Source organism: Prionailurus bengalensis, chromosome B1, assembly GCF_016509475.1.
Source record: "Prionailurus bengalensis isolate Pbe53 chromosome B1, Fcat_Pben_1.1_paternal_pri, whole genome shotgun sequence".
Classification (NCBI taxonomy): Eukaryota; Metazoa; Chordata; class Mammalia; order Carnivora; family Felidae; genus Prionailurus; species Prionailurus bengalensis.
In genome coordinates this window covers 148596323-148621619 of record NC_057344.1, presented here as the reverse complement: position 1 = coordinate 148621619, position 25297 = coordinate 148596323, and the positions used below count along the sequence as shown (strand labels likewise).

Genomic DNA, 25297 nt, shown 5'->3' with positions numbered 1-25297 from the left:
CAGGTAGAGTCTCTTTTCTAATGAGGAGAAAGATTTATTCTTCTCTGTTAGAGGTGGGGACTAACATCACGTTTTTAGAAATGAACAAAAAAAATTGATCCTCTAAATGTACATTTTTCCTTTCCAAAAGCTAGTTCTACCTCAGCAATCTTTGATGTTGAACGTTGACGAAAAGTCCGTCAAATCTCTGATTGTCTGTTTCAGAGCCACTATTGTATAACCACATTTTTAGTAGTCTGAAGTCTTAGATTCCAAATTGTACTCATCACTTCTTACCCACCCCCATCATTTCTTTCATGACTTCCATGATTCTCTAGAATGATTACACTTTCCATTTCTTGGTTGGAAAGGCATTGCAAGTCTTTTTACGTAAAAGTTCTGGAACTTTCATTTTTGTTTCTCACAGAGATGTTAAGAAATTTCAGTCATTTTTTTCTCTAATTACTGAAATTAAATATATTGTATCTTATATTAATATATATTCAATTATCTTATTTGAATGTTCCACAAACACAGAACAGTCTGCAGATATATTTTTTTGGTTTATGTACTAATTTATTCATTCATTTAAGCAATTAATTATTCACTGAACAATTAATTGTTAATGTTAGCATCCCTTTCTAGAGAGGTAAACTTGATAAGAACAAGGATCTTGTCAAGTTTTTTCCTTTATCTTCAGAGCCTGAAACTAAGCCTATTTAGAGCAAAGACAGTACTCCATAAATACTGCTGAATGAATGCATGAATGAATTGTGCACACTGCAGAACAGATAGAAAAGTGAAAGGAAGAAAATAGAAGCCCTAGAAATAAACTGTATAACATTTAAAAGTTGTATATATAGGCCATCCTTGCTTTGCGTGGTAGTGCGAGGCCATAAATATGACTATTCAAGCTGAAGTTAATGCAAAACAATCCTAATAATCAATGAGAAAAGCTACTATTTTTCTTTGACCTTTAAAAAATTTTGCCGTGTCATTGAAATCTCTCTTGCTGTTTGTTATAAAGATATAGGAAAATGAAAAAAATAGTAAAAGTAATATTTAGCACACTCTAAATCATCAGAAGCATTGAGATTAAAGTGTTTTGTTTCTTCTTAAAATCTTCTCAGAAGTAGTTTGAATAGGCTTGCCTTCGTCCCATTGTACAACTTATGATATGAAGCAAGCATCTTTTCTGTTCCCAACCGAATTGCATACTCCTCTCTAAGTTTGGATCCGCTTCCAACATTTTCTCCTTTTTGCTTTCCATGTCAAGAAATGTCTCTGAGAGTTCCTTTAATGTGAGGTTTTTTTTTTTTTTTTTTTTAATGTGTGTGGGTTTTTTGTTTGTTTTCTGTTTTGCTAGCATCACTTCCTCTGGGACATCTTTATTGTTTTGGTTCAGCCACTTTCGTTATTTACATTGTGAAGTTTGTGTGCTGCGCTGTGCGCCTTTTGACTGTGTGTCTAGATTCTCTCACATGTCGATTGGCAGCATTGCCAGCCTCCCCATGAGCAGCGTTCTGTCTTCTGTAACCCCTTTTACATTTGACACAGATTTCATTTCTACCATATCACTTTTTGTCTGTACTCAACTTTCATCTCTTTTGGCTACTTCCCTCTTTTGGTTATTTATATTATATAAATTTATCATTGAAAGGTAGGAAGGCAACACAGATACACACTTTGCTGCCTGCATATGAACTGGGTACCAGATGGCCAGTGACCAATCACTGACAGACTTTGCAAAAAGCATTATGATTGGTCACTGATCATGATGTATATATGTTATTTACATAGTAACTTATGGACTGAAGAGCTAGCAGTGAAATTCGTCCTTTGTGCAATTACTCACAGTTAATACACTATGATAACTGAAATTTGAACTGTATTATTGGGGGACTGGTGTTCTTTAACTAAATGGTGGTGCCTGGAATTCACACACACTGGAACCATGCAGAGTGAGGGCTCTCTCAATTCCGGACTTTATTTTGTGGATATATTTGTATTTTTTTCTTTACTAAAGTGGGATCACTTTATTTGCATGATTTTGCAATTTTATTTTTCATTTAATCTTGTATATATGTCAAAAAATAATCTTGACTTCATGTTTTATAACTACATGGTAATTTATTGGATAGTTGTAATACAGTTTATTTAACCAATCCTTTTTGGACATTTAGGCTTTTATTTTTCACAGTTATCAACAGTGTTGCAGTGGATACCTCAGTCTTTGAGATAACAACTATTACTCGGAATGAATGTCTTTTTAGTGGTAGCGTTACTGGCTCACGTGATATATATACTTTTAAAACATTTTCATATCCTTTTAAATTTCCCTTCAGAGAGATATTCCCATTTAGGCTTCTACCAGTGACATAAACTGAGAGGTGCTGGTGTACATGTTCTAAATCTCTGGCAACATTGGGATGATCATTTTTGAAAATATTTGCCATTTTCATAGGTAAAACATCTATCCTATCCTATTCTATTCTATTCTATTCTATTCTATTCTATTCTATTCTATTCTATTCTATTCTATTTAGAGAGAGAGAGCATGCAGGGGGAAGGACAGAGAGAGAGAGAGAGAGAGGGAGAGAGAGAGAATCCCAAGCAGACTCTGTACTGACAGCGTGGAGCCTGATGTGGGGCTTGATCATGACCATGAAATCATGACCTGAACCAAAATCAAGAATTGGATGCTTAACTGACTGAGCCACCCAGACACCTCATTACTTTCATAATTAGTTTTGATGACTAGTTAGGTTGAATATTTTCCATGAGTTTATTTGTAGTATTTTCTGATCTGTGGCATTGCATCCTGTCCTATTATAGTAGTTTTCAGATGGTAAGAATTTTCTTTTTTTATTGAGTACATATATTTCTGCAATCTTGTGTGTGTGTGTGTGTGTGTGTGTGCGCGTGTGTGCATACACACACATGTATCTGTGTACCTGGACTACATTCACATGGATATACCATTCTTGGCTTTACCCAGGGTATCTCTGTGCCTTAGTTTTGTAATATGGCCATCAGTTTTCAGATGTTTTCCTTTAAAAAAAAAAAAGGGAAAATTAACCACAACCCGAGGGAAGTTCTAGTTAATTTTTTGTTAGAAGATTTTCAGGAGATAGGGTCAAAAGGAGCTAGTAGGGCATTCAATTATGTGCTTGAGTGTGTCAGAAAAGTTTTTTTCCTCAGGTGTACAATAGTTTACTTGGGCTTGTTTTTCAAGTGTATTGAAGTGTGACTAAACATTTTTGGGTACTGCCATTATGTAAAGAAGAGGTCCCATCTTGTTAAATATTCCCTCATCAACTTTGCACTTAGCAAGTTATGAGCAGCAAGGATCCTGTGAGGGCATGAGCTTTAGGCATTGGACAGAGGGAGGGTGGGTGGGAGGCAAGGGCCTGGGGTAATTCAGGATTGGAGTGCTCTGTTGCCCCCTCCCATTGCTGTAGAAGAAGTGATTGGCTCAGGCTTGTTTCTATCTACTAATTTTGGATGGGTCATAAGTGGGGAAGGAGGGAAGGTCATGTGGTTGGACCTCAGCTCATCTGAGGGCTAAAGGTTCTTTGTGACACTCCACACAGAACCAGAGCCCTGTCCTGGAGAGCGGTGGCGAGCTGAGATACAGCTTAGGACTGAAGGAACAGAGAAGGGCTTTGAGTTCTTTCTGTCTTTAGGTTGGGGATAAGGGAGGCCCAGCACGGAGGATGTCCACGGAAAACATGGCTGGGAAGTCCAATAGCCTTGGGGACAGAGGAAGAGCTCGAAGCTACACTTTCCTCAGGGTTGTCCAGCCAGTGTTTAACCGCAGTATTTTCACTTCCGCAGTCTCTCCTGCTGCAGAACGTATCCGATTCATCTTGGGTGAGGAGGATGACAGCCCCGCACCCCCTCAACTCTTCACCGAACTGGATGAGCTGCTGGCCGTGGATGGGCAGGAGATGGAGTGGAAGGAGACAGCGAGGTGAGGCATGGCTGGCTGTGCACTGTTGACCTGGGGAATCAAATGCAGGGCAAGATTGTTGTCCGTGAGCATCTTTCTCTCTCCTTCACACTTTGAATAACTGATGAGCATCATGTTGGCTGGGTTAAGGAATGAAAGGATTCTTTTAATTCTCTTTTGTATTGATGTGGATGCAGGACACCCTTTATTTCACTGCTGGAACATTGTTTCATTGATTCGTGTTGCTACAGTTTTAACCTTTATAAGGAATTAGAAGTAAACTTCCATTCGTATGCTGTTTAATAGTAAAATGTCTTAGATAAACTCAAGCACCCTAACATGATAGGCTAGAGATATGTGTCCACAGTCTCCACATGCCAGGGTATCTTGTGAAATCATGTCTGATTTTTTTGTCCATTCCCAGTTAGGAGGGAGGTTGCAAAGACAATGACTGTTTATCCACAAACTTGCCATTATTCCAAGTGAAAATGTATTATCTTTTAAGTATCCAACAAAAAGCCAAGTAGAACGTTCACTCGAATTGGAAGTTCAGAGACCTGAGTTCAGTTTCAGATTTCTCACCTGTTAGCTGCCCAGTACTCAGTTTCTCAGAACTTTGATTTCATCATCAATAAAATGATCTACTACATATAATATATATGAATGCAATATAAGATAGATAATATATGTAAGTGTAATACTACTTAATATTTGTCTAATTATAGCATGGATATTTATATACATGTCTATATACGTGTATACATATGGAAATACTTTGTAAATTGTTAAGCACTACCGATACATCTAAGGCTTCATTTGTCTCATGATAATAGAGCTTTACTTTCTTTCTGGATATAGACTCCGTTATATTTTCCACGCTGTAATTCTAGGATATACAGCAATTATATAATATAAAAACTTAGATATAATGCAGTTATTGGTCTCTCACTGTCATAGTCACATGGAGATTCAATATATTTCACTTTCACAAGAAAAATATTGTTAAGACATGCCTTTTATAGTCTGTAATTTAATTCAAATCAGTTAACTTCAGCCCGTGTTTTTTTGAATGCATAGTATATGTCAGGCACACATGAAGTACTCGGAAAAAAGAAGTGAGCAAAAGAAGCTCACACATAGGTCACTGTATCTTACTGAAGAGTGTCAAGTGTGTTCAGTATAATCAGAAGTGAGGCAAGTCAAATCATTATCATGGCTTTGGGTTAAAAAAAAGCAAAATAAGTGAAAGTCTTCTAGAGATGTAGATGGAAAAGAGATTTATGTCTGCTGTTCTGGTTCTTGTTAGGTCATTCTAGAATCAGAAAGAAATATATTTTTTATCATCTATGATCAGTAAAAGTTGATGAGATATAAAGAACCACTAACCCAATAGTCTTTCCTTTACTGGATGAGGTTCTTTTGGGAGTTAAAGGAAGAACATTTATTTTCTGGGGTCTGCACCCAATATGGGGCTAGAACTCATGACTCCAAGATCTAGAGTCCCATGCTCTTCTGACTGAGCCAGCCAAGCACCTTATTTCTGGGGCATGTCTTAAAAGCTTCATGCATCATATCATTTGTAATCAAGTGTTCATCAAGTTCATTGGATTTTTTTGGTAATTTTTGTTTAGTTACTGAGACTTGTGCTCTGTAGGTTTATGGATTTATTATTTCTGTTGTAAAGTACTTTTTAAAAAATTTTTTACATTTATTTTTTGAGAGACATAGAGAGACAGAGCACAAGTTGGGTAGAGAGAGGAGACACCGAATCTGAAGCAGGCTCCAGGCTCTGAGCTGTCAGCACAGAGCCCGATGCAGGGCTTGAACTCACAAACTGTGAGATCATGACCTGAGCCAAAGTCGGACGCTTAACCGACTGAGCCACCCAGGTGCCCCTGTTGTAAAGTACTTTTGAATGTCTTCAGCCATTTAGGATTTTTAATAGTAGAAAAGCTTTATAAATTAATTCATTTGATAATGGTAGAGAAGCTTTTATTTCTCACCAAGAATTTCTAGGTAGTTTATTCATGTGGAAACAATCTGCTTTAAAAAAAATTCAGTAGAAAAAAAAAGTAGAGTAGAATCCATGGATAATCTCTTATCTTCCATAATTTAAACTGTGCTCAGAAAAAAAAATCATTACATTTTGCTCCTGGCCCTCCTAGTAGCATTAAGGAAAGAGACCTCATCTTAAATATGTTATTTTCCATTTGCTGGATAACTGTCTTTCTAACATACAGACACTTAAAGCAAGTGTGCTTGTTTGAACTCTTCTGTTAATATTTTCTCCTTATTAAAAAGCTGCCTGTAGCACGTTTCTACTTCTCCACCTCTTACGCTCCCTGTTGAAGCTCTTCATTCTTGGTTTTTCAGGACCTCTTTCCATGATACAGTAACTCTCTCTCATTCCTTTCTCTCAGTACCTATAACCTGGGTATTAAAAGTCCTACATAAACCTTGGGTTCATAAAACATCCTCCAAAAGAAGGCCTTCAAATTGGAACCTTTTACTAGTATCTCCATTTAATTTTTTCTTTTCCTTCTTTCTAGGAGAAAAAAAAAAACATAGTAAGAATTGTACTGGCGCAGCCTGAATTAAGTGTTGGGGAGATTTTGGTCTAGTCTTAGCTTTGGTGCTAATGGGCTACTTAGCTTTGGGCCAGTCATGTACTCATGGAGTCTTCCCGAGCTTGAGTGCTCTGTTCTATCAACTGAGGGTGATACTGCGTTGCACCTCTCTAACTTCATGCATATCTCATAGCTCTACAATTCCATCCCTGTGTGTATACTGGTATAGTCAGTTGTGACCAGAAGAGCTACTGTTATTCTTATTCTCATCTTGAAATTATTGTGTGAGTACCTATCAGAGAGTAGACTTCAGGTGTAGCTTTCTGCTTTTTCTTTCAGTCAAAGACAGGCTCTATTTTATATGACCTCTGGTCTCAGAAAGGAGGAGGTAACAGTTCACTGTGTAGGTAATTCAACGTTAAGTGAAATGGACACTGTACTTTCGTTTAAGATTCTTAAAGATTCAGATAATTTTGAATACTTTACCATCTTTAAGGACTTATTTCCTTGAGAACACAGGTGTCATTTTGGGTGATGTCATCAGTCCCTGAGAGACTGTACTGCTGGAGAGAATGTGTGGTGGGAGTACACCATGTGTTGTTGGTGGGAGGGGGGTGCTTTCCAGGAAGAAATAGACTCACACTAGTCTACACTCTATAACTTCTTTACATTGTTTTTAATGTTTAGTTTTGAGAGACACACACACAGAGCGTGAATGGAGGAGGGGCAGAGAGAGCGAGGGAGACACAGAATCTGAAGCAGGCTGCAGGGTCTGAGCTGTCAGCACAGAATCCAACGTGGGGCTCTAACCAACAAGCTGTGAAATCATGACCTGAGCCGAAGTCAGATGCTTAACTGACTGAGCCACCCAGGTGCCCCTATACTCTATAACTTCTGTATAGGACTTGCCACAATTAATATTGGTTAATTTTTAAAAAATGCTTATTTATTTATTTTGAGGGAGAGAGAGAGAGAGAGAGACAGAGAGAGACAGAGAGAGAAAGAGAGAAAACGCATGCATGAGCAGTGGAGTGGCAGAGAGAGAGGATTCCAAGCAGGCTCTGCACTGTCAGCACAGAGCCAGACATGGGGCTGGATCTCATGAACTGTGAGATCATAACCTGAACCGAAATCAAGAGTCAGATGCTTAACTGACTGAGCCACCCAGACGCCTCACTATTGGTTAATTAAATGTAGATAAGATATTATTGTTTACATTTTGTCTTCTTCATTACACCAATTCATCTGAAAGCAGGGACCATCATGTCTATCTTTCACTACTGTATTCCCAGTGCCTCACTGTGCCTGGTACCATAATAGGTGCTCAGTCATATTTTTTTAAGTGTGATTAGTTGAGAACCGATTGCCTTTAGAAACAACTGTTCTAAATATAATACTTTCTTAGAAATATTACTTGACCAAAGTTGGAGTTCTGTGATGTCTTCTCTTTCTGACTGATGAACAGCTGAATGACAGACCCAAGGTACCTAGCACACCATTGATAAAACTCAGAAGAGGACCTATGTTTGAAGTTTCAAACTAATTCATCGATATGCTGATGCCATCTGCCTTAAGTTCTCTAGCCCAGATTCTTTCCTTATATGACTGAAAACAAATAATTGGATGGCTAATCCCCTTCTCAAAATAACATGTCTAATATTGAGCTGCTAATCTTCCTGCCTCAGATCTGCTTCTCCTACAGAGTTTTGCACCGCAGTGAACAACTCCATTTTTCTAGTTACCCAAGCTAGAAACATTGGAGTCTTCCTTGTCTTCTGTCTTTCTCTACACCCCTTACTTGATCCGTTGGCAACTCCTATTAATTTTACCCTCCAAGATATCGAGATACTCAGAATCTCACCACATCTCACTTTCAGCACTGCCACAACCCAGGTCCCAGCCACCATCATTTCTCATCTAGATTACTGCACATGCTTCCTAATTAGTCCATCTCTTTGCACCTGCCCTTATCTCCCTCATGAACAATCCACAATGATATCTTTGACCTCATCTCCTGCTTCTCTCCCCTGTTCACTCACTGTCCAGTCATGTTCCTGTGTCAGGGACATCACACTTGCTGTTCTCTCTGTCTGAAGTGCTCACCTTGCTGCAACCCCAGTTATCTACATGGCTCATTTCCTCACCTCCTTCAGGTATTTATTCAAATATTATCTTCTCAGTGGCTACCCCATCTAAAGTTGAAACCTTCCCCCAACACTCCATAACCTCCATCCTCTGTTATTTTGTCCTTGGCACTTACCACCATTTAGCATATTGTATATCTTATTATTTTCTCTTCCCAATAAAATTAAAGTTCCACGAGGGCAGGAATTTTTTGTTTTTGTTTTTTTTTTTTGTTCACCACTATACTTCTAGTCTACACTACCTGGGATACTATCCATAGTCAAGAAATATGTTCTAACAGAATGAAGGAATGGAGAAATAGTACCTTGATTCTTAGTAGTCTGCTCCACCCAGATCCTGTTGGGAGGCTGGAAGGTGATTGTACCTCCAGAAATGATTCAGATTTTTAGTAATCTTTAGTTCTTGGAACATTCTCTGCTTCAGAATGTTTTTGCAGTAATTTCTGACCACCATTTATGATGTCCAGTTTCCAGATGTGATAGGAGATTTTCCTCCATTAAAAGCTCTCAAATGTCTCAGACTAATAAAAGTTTAGTATTTAGAAGGGATTCATTTTATATATGAAAATGTTCTATGAATATTTTTCTGGCTGACTTATAAAATTGAGATCTTTGCCTTCTGTGGAGACCCCAATTCATAGACTTACTTTATTCCATAGAGAACTAACCCACTAGACTTCTCTAGCTTAATGCAGTTTCTACTGTGAGCCCATACACTCAGAAAACACAATACTATCCTTTGTAATGCTCTTTACTTTTTAGTTGGCTAATGATTGGATTTGACCAAAAATATCCTATATGGATTCCCAGCACTACAGCATATTCAGTATTAGTCAGGAAGTTCAGGTTAAGCTCTGTGTCTCAGAAAATAAAGAGAATGGTTTCAGTAGTAGGAAAATTATCCCAATTTAACTTCTGGAAGGCACAGTAGCCACAAGGGAAGTCTTCTTTATATGAAGTTTGAAGCACAGCCAACTCTTCCACCCTCTTTTTTTTTTTTTTAACATCTTTCCCCTACTTTTCCCTTTCCTAAAAACTAAAACTTTGAATTTTTACTGGTTCTTCTAACATAGAGCACAAATGAAGACTGTGCAAAGGATAGAATGATTAGACCTGAGAAATTGTATATGACCAGTGGAATGCAGAGAATACTCTTTTTTGAAGGGTATTCGTGTATTCCTGAGTGTTAGGTCATTCGAGTACTGACCTTTAGTAATATGGCAGTAATTAGAATGGATTATTTGGTATTAGTGAAGAAGCCTATGCTCATTATTAAGACTTTCAAGGTGGCTAGGCATTAGCTAATAGGTTCATGATACAAACTGGCAAAAGAATAAGCCATGGTCTACCTTTGGTGTTGGCCCAAAGCCAGGAAGAAGGGCTACTGCTATCTCCTACCACCCCAAGTTCTTTCTTTCTTTTAAATGTTTATTTTTGAGAGAGAGAGAGAGAGAGAGAGAACATGTTTTCGAGGGGGAGCGGGAGGGGAAGGATCAGAGAGAGAGGGAGACAGAGGATCTAAAGCAAGCTCTGCACTAACAGCAGAGAGCCCGGCATAGGGTTTGAACTCACAAATGTGAGATCATGACCTGAGCCAAAGCTGGATGCTTAACCAACTGAGCCACCCAGGCACCCCTCACATTCTTTATTTCTTTGAGACAATGACGTCTCTGCAAAAATGGTTATTGGCTTTCAGTTTTCCTTCAGGGAATATTCATATGGGTAATGTTGGACTTCACTGTTATGAGACTATGTTAAAGACCAGTCTCCCAGTGTGATTCAGTTTTTGCTGCCAAACCTGGGTAAAAAGGAAAGCCATCACAAGTTTCAACAAGAAAGCCAGCCAACAGAGGAAAAGGGTATTGATGTTTTACTTCCAGTGGGACAGCGTAGATGAAGACCCATTTGTGTTTCTACTTGGCATACTGACCCAGTCTATCTTTGGAAAACCTGATTATAGGGCATGGCCATCAAGCATAGATATGTGCACTTACTATGCGGGTGTGGAGAGAGACTGCTCTCTTCCCAGTATATACTGACTTCTCTGTCTTTTCTCTACTGGATTACTTTGGAACATTCCATTTCAGAACAAGTTTATTTCTTCTGTAACAAGAAGGCTGAAGGAAAAGGAATCTAATCATCTATGTAATTGTAGTTACGTATACTGTTTCGCAGTAACTTTCACAGTTGATCTAGAAATTTAAGAGGTCTCCTTAAAAACATACTTTATCCCAGATACACACTAGCCTTGGCTTCTTTGGTGTAATGAGGCACTTATTAGTTAGCAAGAAATTTATTATTTTAATAGTCTTATATAGTTGGATTATATTCTAGGACAAAGGTCACATCTATTTTCCACTGTTAAATTGGCATGCATGTAAGTTAGAGGTCTTGTCTTTTCTTAATTACATTTAATCATATGATTGGAAAGTTGCAAAATTCAGTGATTCCCAGTGGGCCTTCTCTTTTCTTCAATAAACGAGAGAGATACTGTTTGGTTGGCAGTCACTCAAAGTACACTCAACTGAGTGTACTTTCTCCTCCTCCTTCTTCTTCATCTTCTTCATCTTCTTTCTCTTCCAACCTTGGAATAAATAAACTTTACCTAAGAAACTCTTCCTGCAAGGTTACAACAGTTTTGTAATTGCAAGCATTTAAAAATCTAACTTCTGAAATAAATTTTCCTATAACATGTCAAGTACCAAGACAAAAGGAAAAGTAGGAAACTTTATTGCAAATATATTGTTATGCACAGTTACTATGAAGGGTGGATAGTAGCTTATAGTACATTTTATAATAAAAATGTCTGTTTTTTTAAAAAAAATGTAATTACATGGTTCTGGGACACCTTCACAAATTCATTGGCATTTGGATAGGCTGAACTTTGGCACCTTTGCCCTAGCCTTTTCTTTAATGGGTTCTGATTTGAATTGAGTAGTTTTCAGTTTTTTTGTTTTTTTTTTTTTTCCAAATTTGTCCTTGATAATGTGAAGAGGATAGACATAGCATGTGTAGTTTCTGGAATGAAACTATATGTGAACAATCTGTTTAAATGGGCAAACTATTACTTTATGTCTGAAGGCATATGTTGGAAATATACTCGATTCCTTGAACAATCAGAACAATAGATTTTAAAGGAATTTAATAGTCATTATCCTAGAGTTTTCCTTATGTCCTTAGCTATGCTATATGACATCATCACAGCATTTAATATTTACTGAACTCAAAGTGGAGTAGAAGCTAAACTGAACTATGAGATCATACTTATCCCTTAGGAACATAGATTCTAGGGAACTGTCTAGTTTTGAGATTTTACATTTTCATTCATTTGTGATTAAATCTTGACCTAAAGGGCTGGTGTATTCCGGGAGGGTGACTAATGCTATTCCATAAATCCCAGCTGGTTGGGATTTATGATTCTAAATGTACTTTTAAAACTTGTTTAAAGTCATATTTAAGTCTAATCAGGTGACCTACAATACAAACTGTGGAGAGGAGTGAAATAAAAGATTGGTCACAAAAGAGTGCACGGGTTTTGATCCTTTTTTTTTGTTTGTTTTAAGAAATTTTTATTAAACTTATATCATCCATTTCTCCTATCCTTCACTTCCCACCTCTGACAACTCCCAATCTATTGTCTGTATTTATGAGCTTGGTTATTTATATTTATATTTATATTTATATTTATATTTATATTTATATTTTTATGATTCTACATATAAGAGATATCATACCATATGATACCATATGGTAAGATATGTCATATGATATAAGAGATATCGTATGGTATTTGTCTATCTCTGTCTGACTTACTTCACTTAGCAAAGTGCTATTGAGGTCCATCCATGTTGTCTCAAATGGCAAGATTTCATTATTTTTGTGGATGAATAATGTTCCATTATATATTATATATTATATTTATATCATGTATATATGATATTACCACAGTTTCATATGTACAGAATCATATATCACTATTATATATATATTTGTACCTTGTATCATGTATCCCAATTTCTATATCTTGGTTACTATAAATAATGGTGCAATTAACATAGGGGTGCATATAAAAAAATAAACTTACATAGTTTGGACAGTTGAGAATGATGGCAGAAAAGAGCCACTGTCACATTGTATGTATTTGGCAATACAGATCTATGGCAACTGACAGGAAGAGGGACTCATTCAATAAAAATAAGAGGGAATTGAGGGCTGTCTAAAACACTCCCCTTTACTGAGTCCCCTTTACTGAGTTTCTAGCTGGCTTTTGTTATTTATCTTGGGTTTACATCCCATGACCAAAGATTCTCTCCCTCAGCTACTAAGAATTCTCTTAGGAATAAAAACAAGGAATCACTCCTATAGATAACATCCTTATATGTAATTCTGACACGGTTTTATATACTATGGAGTCTTTTAATATACTAGAGCCTTAGCTTGGGTAATAAATCATAACATCAAATGTAAATATGATTCACTATAATATACACCTGAAATTATTAGGATATTTTATGCCAATTATACTTCAATAAAAATACTCTTCAAAATTATTTTAAGTTTTTATTTTAATTTCAGTTAGTTAACATACAGTGTTATATTAGTTTCAGGTGTACAATATAGTGATTCAGCACTTCCATACATCACCCTGTGCTCATCATGACAGGTGCATTCCTTAATCCCCATCACCTGTTTAACCCAACCCTCCATCCCCTTTTCAAAATTGTTTTAAAAATGTAAGCATGATTTATATAACACGTATCAACAAACATAGTTAAAGATTGTGTGAGCAAGCCTGAAAAGATAATATACCTAAAGTTAACCAATGTAATATACTCTGTAAAATGATTACTTTTGAAATAACCCAATTATTATCTTTTAGGCAAATCCATAGGATTCTATAAGAGCGTGATGTAAAATTGTCATTTTTCTTTCATTCTTTCTATTTCTGTAGTACTAATAGCAACTTAAGGGAAGAACTATTAAGTTAATTACACACACACACAACACATACACATGAATATTAAAGGTTCTTGTATTCTGTCTTGGAATGTTTCACAACTACTTTTATGGAAAGAAACAAGGCCCAGTTCTGAAGTTTTAGAACTTTATTGGTGATGTGGGCTTTTTAACTTGTGAGGAAAATAGGTAAAAATCTCCACTGTTTACATTTATGGGGGATACAGAGGAAAGGGAGAGGGTCTTGGAATTGAGGGTGAGGTTGGAGATAAGGTTACCATTGACATGTGGGAGTTCTCTGGCTAGGAGGGACTTGCTGAGAGGAGTAGAGACAGGGAGTCTTTGGATATGGCTAAAATACTTGTGAATCATGTGAGTATTGGGCTTGATTAAAATTCTAAATTTTTTCTGACTCTGTGGTTGATCTCTTGATCTGTTTTCACTCCTGGTTCTACTAATGTGTTTTTTTTCCTCCTCTGGGGGGTGGTGAGCAGTCTATAAATAATACCTTATGTAGAGCTTCCTCTGATCTCTGCCCTTTGTTCTCATCTTTAGTGTGCTAGGTGAGCGTTTAGTTTTTTTCTAGGAAAACATTTTTCAATCATTAAACCTTTGGGTGAAGAATGTAGAAAAACAGTTTTTTTTAACCCCCTCTTTATCTTTTTCAATATCTTTCAGAAGGTTTGAATTGAGAGAAAGAAGCATTTTTCTTTGGGTCATAATGAATAGCAAACTGACGATGCTTTCATGTTCTCCTTTACCAGTGTAGAAAAAGTCTGTGTGTGTAATATGTGGGATATACAGACGGTCAAATGTGTTTTGCTTTCATTTCCATTAAACTTTTAAAAAGTTTCTTGTATATTGCAAAGTTATCAAAATATCTAGGAGTCTTAGAAAGACAGTGGGTTGTTTGTTCCATTGCTAAGGTTTATAGGAGATCTATTATTATCAGAATAGATGTGTTCACTGAACTTGTGTATTTTTAAACATGTGGAGCCAGACTTGAAGAGAAAAGCTTCCATTAGAATCTCAATGAGAAGGGAACATGTGTCAGCAGAGAAATACAAAGTAAGACATAGCAACACATGCTGGCCCTCTTTAAGTATTAAAGGGGAATTTTATATTCATCTGACCACTTCATACACCATATTTTTCAAATAATTAAGATAAATACTGGTTCATAATTGATATTTCACCTTATAGAAACTTGCCTTGTGAAGTCACAACAGAATTCTCACAACGGTGGTTATTTTTACATAGTGTAGGCTTTCGTGGAGAATTTTGAAATGCACATTTTCCTATGTTATTTTAAAAACCTAGTAAAATAATCATTCTTAAGGATTTCATGGTTATGTATAGACAGGTGGGAAACCAAGGATGCTCTTAGATCCCTTTGGTTTATTTTCTTTCCCTCTAACGCCATGTGAAGGAGCAGTCTAATGACTCTGTTTGGTGTATTCATAAAGGTAATGCAATTAACGATATAATAAGCTTTTAAGACTCCATCAAAGGAGACATTTTGGAAGTGCTGGTGGGGGTGGAGATGGAGGGTTTGATGTAGCTATTTCCAGAGAAGGTTAGAATACTTTTAATTGCTGCTCACTAATCTCATGTTCCTAGGTGGATTAAATTTGAAGAAAAAGTGGAACAGGGTGGGGAAAGATGGAGCAAGCCCCATGTGGCCACATTGTCCCTTCACAGCTTATTTGAGCTGAGGACATGTATGGAGAAAGGATCCATCATGCTTGACAGGGAGGCTTCTTCTCTTCCACAGTTGGTGGGTAAGTATGTTGTTTAAAGTTTTTATCATCTTTTTAGCTCTACCAACCTGTCCATGGGTGTCCGTTAATGCAGATGAATTCTATAACATTTATTTTCTCTCTTTTTTTATATACTATAAAACTAGTAAGGTTTGTTGCAGTTTTGGAAAATATAGGCAGATATTGAGAAGAAAATAAAAAATCATCCATCGTGCCTCCATAGGCATCGTTAGCATTTTGGCATGTTTCTATCCAGTTTTTATTTCTCAGTCTTCTCTTTTATGCTTTTAATTTTTCACATTATTTTTATGGGGATCAAAATGTGTATGTACAGATCTTCATTCACTTCCCTCGCTTATTAGTGGAAGGTTAATATTTAGAATGGAGGCTCCCTGCTCCTATCCTTGGTTATATTGGACTGGAAGTATGGAGACTAGATTTCTAGAACTCTGACCTTAGACATTGCACTGAGCTTCTCTGGGCCTCGGTTTCATCATCCGTAAAATAGGGCTTATGTCCTATGTCAGAAGGAAAATAGTCTAGTTTCTGGGTTGGGACTAATTTTGTAGGTGGAAGTCAAGATCCTTTAACTATATGTAAGAAAGGTTGTGGGGAGAAAGGAGCCGGCAGCCGCATGTACTAGCCACATGGGCTAGTGACTGGTCCTGTCACATTGGTGCTGAGTATCATTTATACACCCACCAGCAAGTCACTGAACCTCCTGGTGCATTGGTATCTTTTGTGATTAGTGCTGTGTAGTGAATGTTAACTCATCACGTTGAACGCCTTGAGCACACATCACTACATTCCAAACAGTAGTAATTGTTTTCATTTTCTAACAAAAGCCTGGCCTAAACTGCCTTATTACCCTACAGATCTAGGGATACTGAAGATCATGTTTTTCTCAAAATGAGATACAGGGGCTCTGTTTGTCATTCCCAGGAAAATTCAATAACTAGATGTCCTCTGGACCTATATGGATGACTACACTTTTCCAAGTGGGCTGCAGGGTGCCTCATTTGGGATTATGGGGAAGACAGCATGGATTGTGGCCCCACAGAAAGTGACCAGTATAAAATTCTTGTATATCAGACTCACCACAAAATTTCTTTGAATATCTATAGCCAAAAGGCTTGTCTGTGGCATCTCTGTTGTTGTTGTTTTTTAGCAAGATAGTAGGAAAGCTATAGCATTTGTATTGGAAGAAAAGGTTAGTTGTCAAATGAGGCATACATCTTACTGATGTATATGTATCTGATTCTTCTTCAGAGAGCTTGTTAGCTCCATTTGCAAAGAAGTCCCACACTTTTCATGAACCTGAGACACTTTAAGGTACACGTGGAGAAGGGGGAAGTATAAATATGTCTTCATATGGGGTGGCCAGAATTAATTAGTTCCTGCATTTATTCAGCAGTGGTGCATGAACTTCTACAGTGTGCCAGACACTATTCTAGGCCCTGGAATTACGTTTGCAAATCTCTCACTTTGTACATGAGATAAGTTACAAATCCACATCCACAGAGGTTAGAAAATAATGTAGGAAATAATGCTGCATGTGGAATTTTTCACATATGACCAGGCAAGTGAGGCTGAAAATGGTTATCTGGAGAGATCTTGGATTTTTGTACCCAGGGAACAAGAGCCTGTCTACAAAGACAGAAGCAAACAGAAGGGATGGTTTTCTGGGTGATTTGTTTTGCTGCAAGGGAGATTGTTACTCAAAAAAATATCATGGTTAGCAAAAATCCGTCCAGTTTTTTGAGTGAGAACTGCAATTTCTGTGTTTTCAGACTTTAAGAACTAATCTGGAGCAAAGATGTCTGAAATTAGACAAGTTGAAAAAATAAGTCAGAATGCATAAATGCTGGATAAAATGGGAATTAAGCTTGTGGCTAGGCAATATATACAGTCTCGGAGGAGAATGTGTGTTATGGTTTAAGGGTCACTAGAAAGTTTCCAGTAAGTAAGAAAGTAAGTCCTACAGTAGAACTTGGGCTTTTCTATAAAACTGTCTTCAGGATCTTTAGTACTAGAAGGACCCATCCTAAGGAGCTTCTGATCTTTGGCAACTGACTGATCTTTTCCATGCAGTTGGAGACAGAATCCCATATTATATTGGAGCCTTGTTTAGCCACTGGCCAAAGAAAGAGGGTCTGGTATTCACTAGACTTAAGGAAGATTCATTAAGCATTTTATGTTCTCACTTTAGTTTTCCATGACTTTTTATTATCAGTTGTGGACTTTTTTCTCTAACCACCATCTCTTTACTTTTAAAAATTGTCATTAAATTGTAAAATTAGGCACCACCATGTCACTTTGAAGTACCATCACTCATTCTGGAGCTGATAATACTGAAAAGCAATCCAGAGGCAAATAACATACATTACCAGCAAAAGAAAGGAGGGAGGGAGGAAGGAAAGGAAGGAAGGGAGAAAGGGAGGGAGGGGGGAAGAAAAGGATCAAAATGCAGGGGTGGAGGAAGAGTGTGTTTGGAAGAGTGTCCCTGGCTGAAAAAAAATATTTAAAAATCCTCGAAGAATCAAAACATTACAGAGGGTTAAACAGTATGAAGAAAAAAACGCCCTAATTTCGCTTTAAATGACAGAAGATGGCACAGTAACTTGAAGAATTATTGCCATTATTTGGTTATTAAAACATCCTTTTCTAGCAGAAGGTGAAGCCGCTGTTTTGTTCTGCGTTGTTTTGATAATTCAAAGTTGTGAATTATGTACAGTTCAGTCTCTAAGATGCATCTCCCCTCCTCCCCTTATCTCCACAAAGGAGAAGTGAAAGAAATAATAGTGGGTGTGATTATATCAAACAAACAATAGCATGATTTTTATCTTTCTTTGCAGTCCACCTGCTCCTTCTTCTCAGTGGCCTGCTTCTGAGAGGCATCCTCCCTCTGCAGGTGCAAAGCTATCACCATGTGACTGTTTAAGCAGGTGTCACTTCTCATACTTACACACAGCATTCAGCCTCGTTCTGATTCTCCTCAGGACCTCTCTTTGTTTTCTTCATGGAGAACCCCTTTGAATGCTAAGAAAAATACTTGCCTTTAAAATAATTAAAGGATAAAACATTACATGGATTATTTTGATAGCTTGATTATTACTCTCATCATTATAGTCCTACAATGAAAGAGTGTCATTCCCACATGAAGGCAACTGCATGAGGATTTTCCTACCCTCCCAAGTTAAAAAAAAATCATAAGCCATTTCAGGTATTGTATTATGATGGGAAATGGATTAGGAAAATGTAGCTCTATCTATTTTTGGAGTTCTCGTTTTTATATTTAAAGGCATTGCTGGGCTGTACGTGTTGGCAGATGTGTTAGTCATGTCGTTCCTTGCTTTTAACACCTTTTAGATTTTCAAAATGGCAATGTATTTTTTATCACAAAAGTAATACATGTTCATTGTGAAATAATCCAGAAAAATAGAACACACAAAAATCAAAATACCACCATTCACAGCAGTTTTTGTACATCTCCGTTTACGCCTATGAAATTTATTTTACTAATGGGATCATACTGTAACACTTTAATCTGCCCTTTTTAACTTAAAAACTTAACACAAATTTCTTTCCATGTGATTAAATATATATGTGAACATGATTTTGATGTCTGCAAAATATTTAATAATCTATTGGGCATTTAAGTTGCCTTCACATTTTTATTGTAATGAATAAGCGAACATTTTGTTATAGTTGCATGAAATTGTTTATTTTTTAGTACAGATTTCTAATGGTGAAATATTCAGAGAGTTTGAATGTATGGAAGGGTTTTGTTCACGTATTTGCTGAGTGGCCTTCAAGAAAGGTTGTACTAGTTATTACCATCACCCTCAGGATGTGGAATATTCCCTGTGGCACCCACTTTTCACATTCATATATACATTTGGCCACTTTGGTAGATTAGTAAAATCTCATAATTGGTTATATTTATAAATTACCTTTGTTAGTCTTGAAGTTTAATGTTTCTTGGACCTTGTATTTCATTTGAAAATGTTTATCAGGGTGCCTGGGTGGCTCAGTCAGTTAAGCATCTGACTCTTAGACTTCAACTCAGGTCATGATCTCGCCATTGGTGGGTTTGAGCCCCACGTTGGGATCTGCGCTGACAGCGCGGAGCCTGCTTGGGATTTTCTCTCTCTCTCTTTCTCTGCCCCATTCTGCTCATTCTCTCATTCTCTCTGTCTGCTCATTCTCTCTGCTCTTTCCCTTGTCTCTCAAAATAAATAAATAAAACTAAAAAAAATGTTTATCACTTTTGGCCTTTTTTTGTTGTTGTTGTTGCACGAACACCACCATTCTCTTGGTTTGCAGAAGCCCGTGCATATATCAGGTTTTTGTTTGTTTGTTTGTTTGTTTGTTGACTGTTGTCTTGGGTCTAGGGCTTTTTTATTTTTATTTTTTTTTAAATTTTTTTAACGCTTTTATTTATTTTTGAGACAGAGAGAGACAGAGCGTGAACAGGGGAGGGGCAGAGAGAGAGAGGGAGACACAGAATCTGAAACAGGCTCCAGGCTCTGAGCTGTCAGCACAGAGCCTGACGCGGGGCTCAAACTCACAGACCGCGAGATCATGACCTGAGCCGAAGTCAGACACGTAACCGACTGGGCCACCCAGGCGCTCCTAGGGCTTATTTTTTAAAATGGAGAAAACCACTGTGTGATATGGGGAACGATATGGTAAAGTGTGAGTCCAGAGAACCTGGTTTCACTTGGGCAGCTGCACCTCTAGTTGGGCTTCTCCTGAGAGCGAGTCACCTCTTTTGCCCCCTCTTTTCCCAAATCTGTGTGACAAGAGACTGAACTTGGTGTTTCCTGAGTTCTCTTTCAGCTCTGCCATCATCTGTGGTTGGCACGTTCCCTCCCAATTGGTAGTGGTTGTGGGATTTTGAACACTGAAGACTTAATTTCAGTGTAGCTGTTAAATGTTACTGCCCCCACTTTCCTTGAAAGGTTTTGTAGTTTGTACTTAAAAAGATCCCTGTAATGTGGGCTGTTTTATGGAAATGTAATGAAGGACATAAGCCACACAGATGTCTTAACCTGTTCTAACTGGTGATTTCCAGGCATTAGTAACAAAGGGCTGGCTGTGCATATGTATGGATAGTTTTGAGATTACAAGGGAAGGCAGGCACAGAGGGAGGCCCTGCCAGGAAGGGTAGATAAGAAACACTTTAATCCACAACCCTGGAATTAGAGTAGGAGCTTGATAACATGTGCCACAAATACGCTGGGGCCGTTTGCTTATTTTTATGGTTCTTCTGTCAAATGGACCTTCTGCAGTGAACAAGACTTAAAGGGAAAGTAGAGGAGTAGCACCTAATTACTTTACTATGGAACAGAAGGTTAACTGTATAATTATAGGATCAGTTCTGAGAGTTTCACTGAGAAGGGTTTGTACAGTTAAAACCACTCAGAGCTAAAGGCCACTCTCAAACCAAAACATTCCTATGGGAGAAACTCTTCCTGCCTTGCCCAAGCTCCCCACCAAGTGGCCCAGTGTTATGTGACATTTATGGCATTTGTATAAGACATGTAATGGAAAATTCAGGAGTCAGCCTCTGCTTGGCTTCTAAGTTGATTATATACTGTGTAAGTTGTCAGTTTCTAGCTATAGGTTGTGAGGTCGTTCTGTGAGTGCTTGCTATTAAGATGGTCCTCTGAGTGGTGCAGTTGTGCCCAGGCAGAGCCCCTGGAACATCTGTGACTTCAAAGAGACAGCAGTGCTTAGGAGGCGTTACCCTTCCAGTTCCCATCAATTTTTGGTCAGTCTTTTGCAAGAGAAGAGCTTTTCTTCTCTTCTTCACTTTTCTATACTGAGAACTTTGCCCAAGCAGAAAATGTTGAAGTGTGCTAGATGCACTCATATACCTGAAAAGGTAAAAGGTAGGCATGGGATCCATAGTTCTTTCTGGTTCTAGAGAGGGGACAAAAGCAGTACGTGCATACAGTGAGTGAGATAATGTCCTACCACTGCATATCTTGTGATGTTTTGTCCCATGCGCTGTTCTGGACAGAGGAAATGTTGGCCTGTGGTGACCAGGCTGCATTTCTGCCATGCTGCTAACGTGCCTACTTGTGAGAAAGAGGATTTCTTCCTTTAGAGTAAATCTTGTCCATTAGCAGAGCTCCCCATGGAGCAGTTTCTATGAAACACAGTTATCTTTTCCAATTAAAGCCATTCTAAAAACAAGAACTAATAGAAATTATAACTTTTTGTAGTAAGGTGAAAATTTCATAGAAAATTCTGGGCAGGTTAAATTTTAAAATGATTAGTGGAATATATTGGAAATCCTTTTGTTGGATCCAAAAGAAGAATAAGCCTCCCTTCTTAGAAAAGACGAAGGCAGTTTTGTAGTTTAGTCTTTCTTTCATTGGATTAATTAGTGTTCGCATAACCTGATATGGGGAAGAGTATTATTGTCTTCCTTTACTTCGTCCTATTTTAAGGAAAATATATCATTACAGAAGGATTTGGGAAAACAGATCTAAAATTCAATAATGTCACTACATTAAATTTTGCATATTCGCAAGTTTTTTTAAATATCACTTGTATTTCTGGCATACTTGCTATGATAGAGAACATGAATTTTCTAATCTTACTCTTTTTTACCTAATTGAAAAAATGTAAATTACTGACTTAGTGTGTTACTCATAGAAGAATGTGATTAATGTGAATTCACTATTAACTGGGATTGAAAAAAGACAAGACGATTCTTTCTCTCCAAACATATAATTCATAGTGGAATATTTATAACTCTCTCATTAATGCTAGAATCTGTGTGTCCTGTATCTTTACCCTTCATATAAAGTGGGAAGTTGGAAATTTGGAAAATAGTGTATTGATACAAAATTTGAGGATGACATCCATAAAGTTGGAGTAAAAAGTAACTTTGTGATCTTGTGACTGAGTTTTGCTTTTTGTTTTTGTTTTGCCTTTTTTTTTTCTTTTTTGTATCAGAGATGATTGTTGACCATCAGATTGAGACAGGCCTATTGAAACCTGACCTTAAGGATAAGGTGACCTATACTTTGCTCCGGAAGCACCGGCATCAAACCAAGAAATCCAACCTTCGATCCCTGGCCGACATTGGGAAGACAGTCTCCAGTGCAAGTAGGATGTTTACCAACCCTGATAATGGTAATGCAGGGCCAAGCATTTGCCTCACTCTTTTACCTCATTCCATCTCTTACCTTTACTTCATCTCGTGTCCTCTGTTGTTTTTACTCTTCACCATATTTCTTCTTTCCTCAAGTTCATATGCCACTGCCATTTCCTAATGACACTTTTATCCAGTTGGGCAGGTTTGCAGTCCTGTTGGAAAGATTTCAGCAGTTACTAAGGCTGCAAATGCCAAGATGCCTTGCTTGCTTCCTATACATCTATTCTGATTGACTGAGATGGTTTGGTAATAATGCTATGATGAAACAACTGAATATTTCAGATGAGTCATCAAACTTGTAGATTTTTGAGTATATCAAGGAATATGCTTTAGACTTGGGGGTTTGTCAGAATTAGGATGATAGACTAAGATATGATAAATGCTCTGAATTCTAATATCATACAGTGTTTGCTTGGTATGTGAGATGGCGTCAAGTCTATAAATGATCATTTATCCAAGGCTTAATATTTATTACTTAATGAAGTCTAGGACTACAAAAAAGTCTGTTCTTTAGTTATATGATCATGATGGTTAGATATGAGAATAATTATTCAAGGTAGGATATTAACCCCATTATATAGTAACAGGAAAGGCACTGTGTCTTGTTTATACTCTTGCATTTGGCAGACTTTTCTGTAAAATATCTTTTGTATTATTGTCTTTGCTTCAAATGCATTTCATGGTTGGGTATAATCTGAGGAGGGAGAAGCTAATTTCAATGAAGTCTGAGAATGAAAGCATGGTGAAAGTGTTGCTAAGCATTGGGCTGGTAAAACCAGCTCTCTGTCATCCCACCCCTGGTCTTTTTTGGTACCAAGAGAAATGAGTACATAAGGGAGCTTCTAATTCATTGCCCTCACCTGTACGTACAGAATAGTGTAAGATATTTTGCCCTGGAAAAGGTGGACTAAATGAATTGTATAAACTGAATTCTAACTTAGCCACTCCATTTCTGGAAACTGAGTTTTCTGACTTAGTGTTAAAATTAAGGGTTGGCTGGAAGAGAGCTCACTATTAGCAAACTTTCTCTGGTGTATTTTTGAGCCATTCCATTATTGTAGTTTCTTAATGAGTGTCTAGTCATTAAATAGAACCAAATGAAAAGGTCAGTTTTATTGAGTGACTTATGCATTGATTTAACTGTTACCATAAATTTTTTTAAAAGCAAAACAAATTATAAATAAATAATTCAAAATAAAACACTTTATAAAAAAAACATTGACAAGAAGAAGAATCTAATCTAAAATATTCCCACTACAGTTTGATGGTTCTATCATTATCTGGAATATTGGCGCTGACTGGAAATATTTTATTTTTTATGTATGTCTTTGTTTCCTTTTTTTTCTTTTTAATTGTATTTTGAAGAGTTTAATGGCTGGAAATGTTATAAGATGACCAGTTGGTTACAACTGATGTCACAAATACTTTGTTTTAAAAACAACCCCTGTATTCTTTTTTTTTTTTTTTTTTAGTTTATTTTTTATTTTGAGAGAGAAAGAGAGAGCGAGCGAGAGAGAGCGAGCAGGTGGGGGAGGGGCAGAGAGAGGGAGACAGAATCCCAAGCAGGCTCCACACTGTCAGCACAGAGCCTGATGTGGGGTCAAACTCCAAACCGTGAGATCATGATATAAGCCGAAGTCAGGAGTCAGACGCTTAACTGACTGAGCCACCCAGGAGCCCCCAACGCCTATTTTTAAAATTATGGCAACTAAAGTAAAAGTCTGTCTTTAATCTTATTTCTTATTCTTTTCTTCATATGAAATGAAATTCCATGATTTGGAGATCAATTTTTTTTTATCCCGAAGCTGGTACTTACTATAGAGAAGCAAGAAAGTGCATTGTTTTCAAGTATCACTGTATTTGCAAAGAGAAGCGGAATGCATATGGCAGAGGGAGTGTGGCTTCCACCAGTCTGGGTTGAGCTTCATTTTCATGAAGTGCAATTAGAGTAGAAATTAAGAACAGATGGATCTTGGAGGCCAGTATTTTGTGCTTCAGGAGAAAATATTTGGATGTGGAATACAGCTAATGAGTTGATATCATCCATCATTCAGTTCTTTTATCCTATCAGTAGATCTTTATACTTCAGAGCTAAGTTGAAATTGCCTTTGTCATTCACCTTTCACTTGTGAAATGTTATGTATGCCGGGCAGAAAGCAAATAGGGAGAGCAGTCAGCTCTTCCTTTCCAGCTCTTCAGCTGATCAGTTTACACCCTGAAGCATGGAATAAGATTAGGCCTTTTTAAACATGTTTTTATTGGCCTTTGTGTTACCTAACTCCTTTTAAATATCCAGAGGCAAGATTTGACTTAGAGAGATTCTACAGTAATGACTTTCATGTACCTCTAAAATACATTATTATAAATGATCAGATGGCAAACTTTTGGGGTTTTTTTCAAGTTTATTTATTTTCGGAGGGAGGGAGGGATAGGGAGAGAGAGATAGAGAGAGAAAGAGAAAGAGCACAAGCAGGGGAGGAGCAGAGAGAGAGAGACAGACGGAGACAGAGAATCCCAGGCAAGCCCTGTGCTGGTCAGCTCAGAGCCTGAGGCGGGGCTCGAACTCAGTCACTGTGGGATCATGACCTGAGCTGAAATCAATAGTTGGACCCTTAACTGACTGAGCCACCCAGGTACCCGATAAATTTTTGGTTTTCTAGAGGCACTTATATTCTTCTTGCAAGTTTACACAGTTACCTTTATATCTTCGGGTTTAATTACTTAACATCTTTAACTATGAAGTATCTCAGAATACATTTCTAAAA

At 37.4% G+C, this 25297-nt stretch overlaps 1 protein-coding gene across 6 annotated transcripts in view; it reads left to right on the top strand.

Annotated features, from left to right (window-relative positions):
- Window positions 1-25297, top strand: part of SLC4A4 (solute carrier family 4 member 4) — a 348226-nt gene that overhangs the window by 136484 nt on the left and 186445 nt on the right. For 4 of the 6 annotated variants that reach the window (XM_043572513.1, XM_043572509.1, XM_043572508.1 and 1 more), the window contains exons 4-6: window positions 3817-3952; window positions 15219-15379; window positions 22331-22510. In XM_043572513.1, coding sequence (XP_043428448.1) covers window positions 3817-3952; window positions 15219-15379; window positions 22331-22510 — 477 coding nt within the window. The remainder of the gene's footprint in view (window positions 1-3816; window positions 3953-15218; window positions 15380-22330; window positions 22511-25297) is intronic. The other 2 variants (XM_043572514.1, XM_043572512.1) reach the window with 1 other exon arrangement.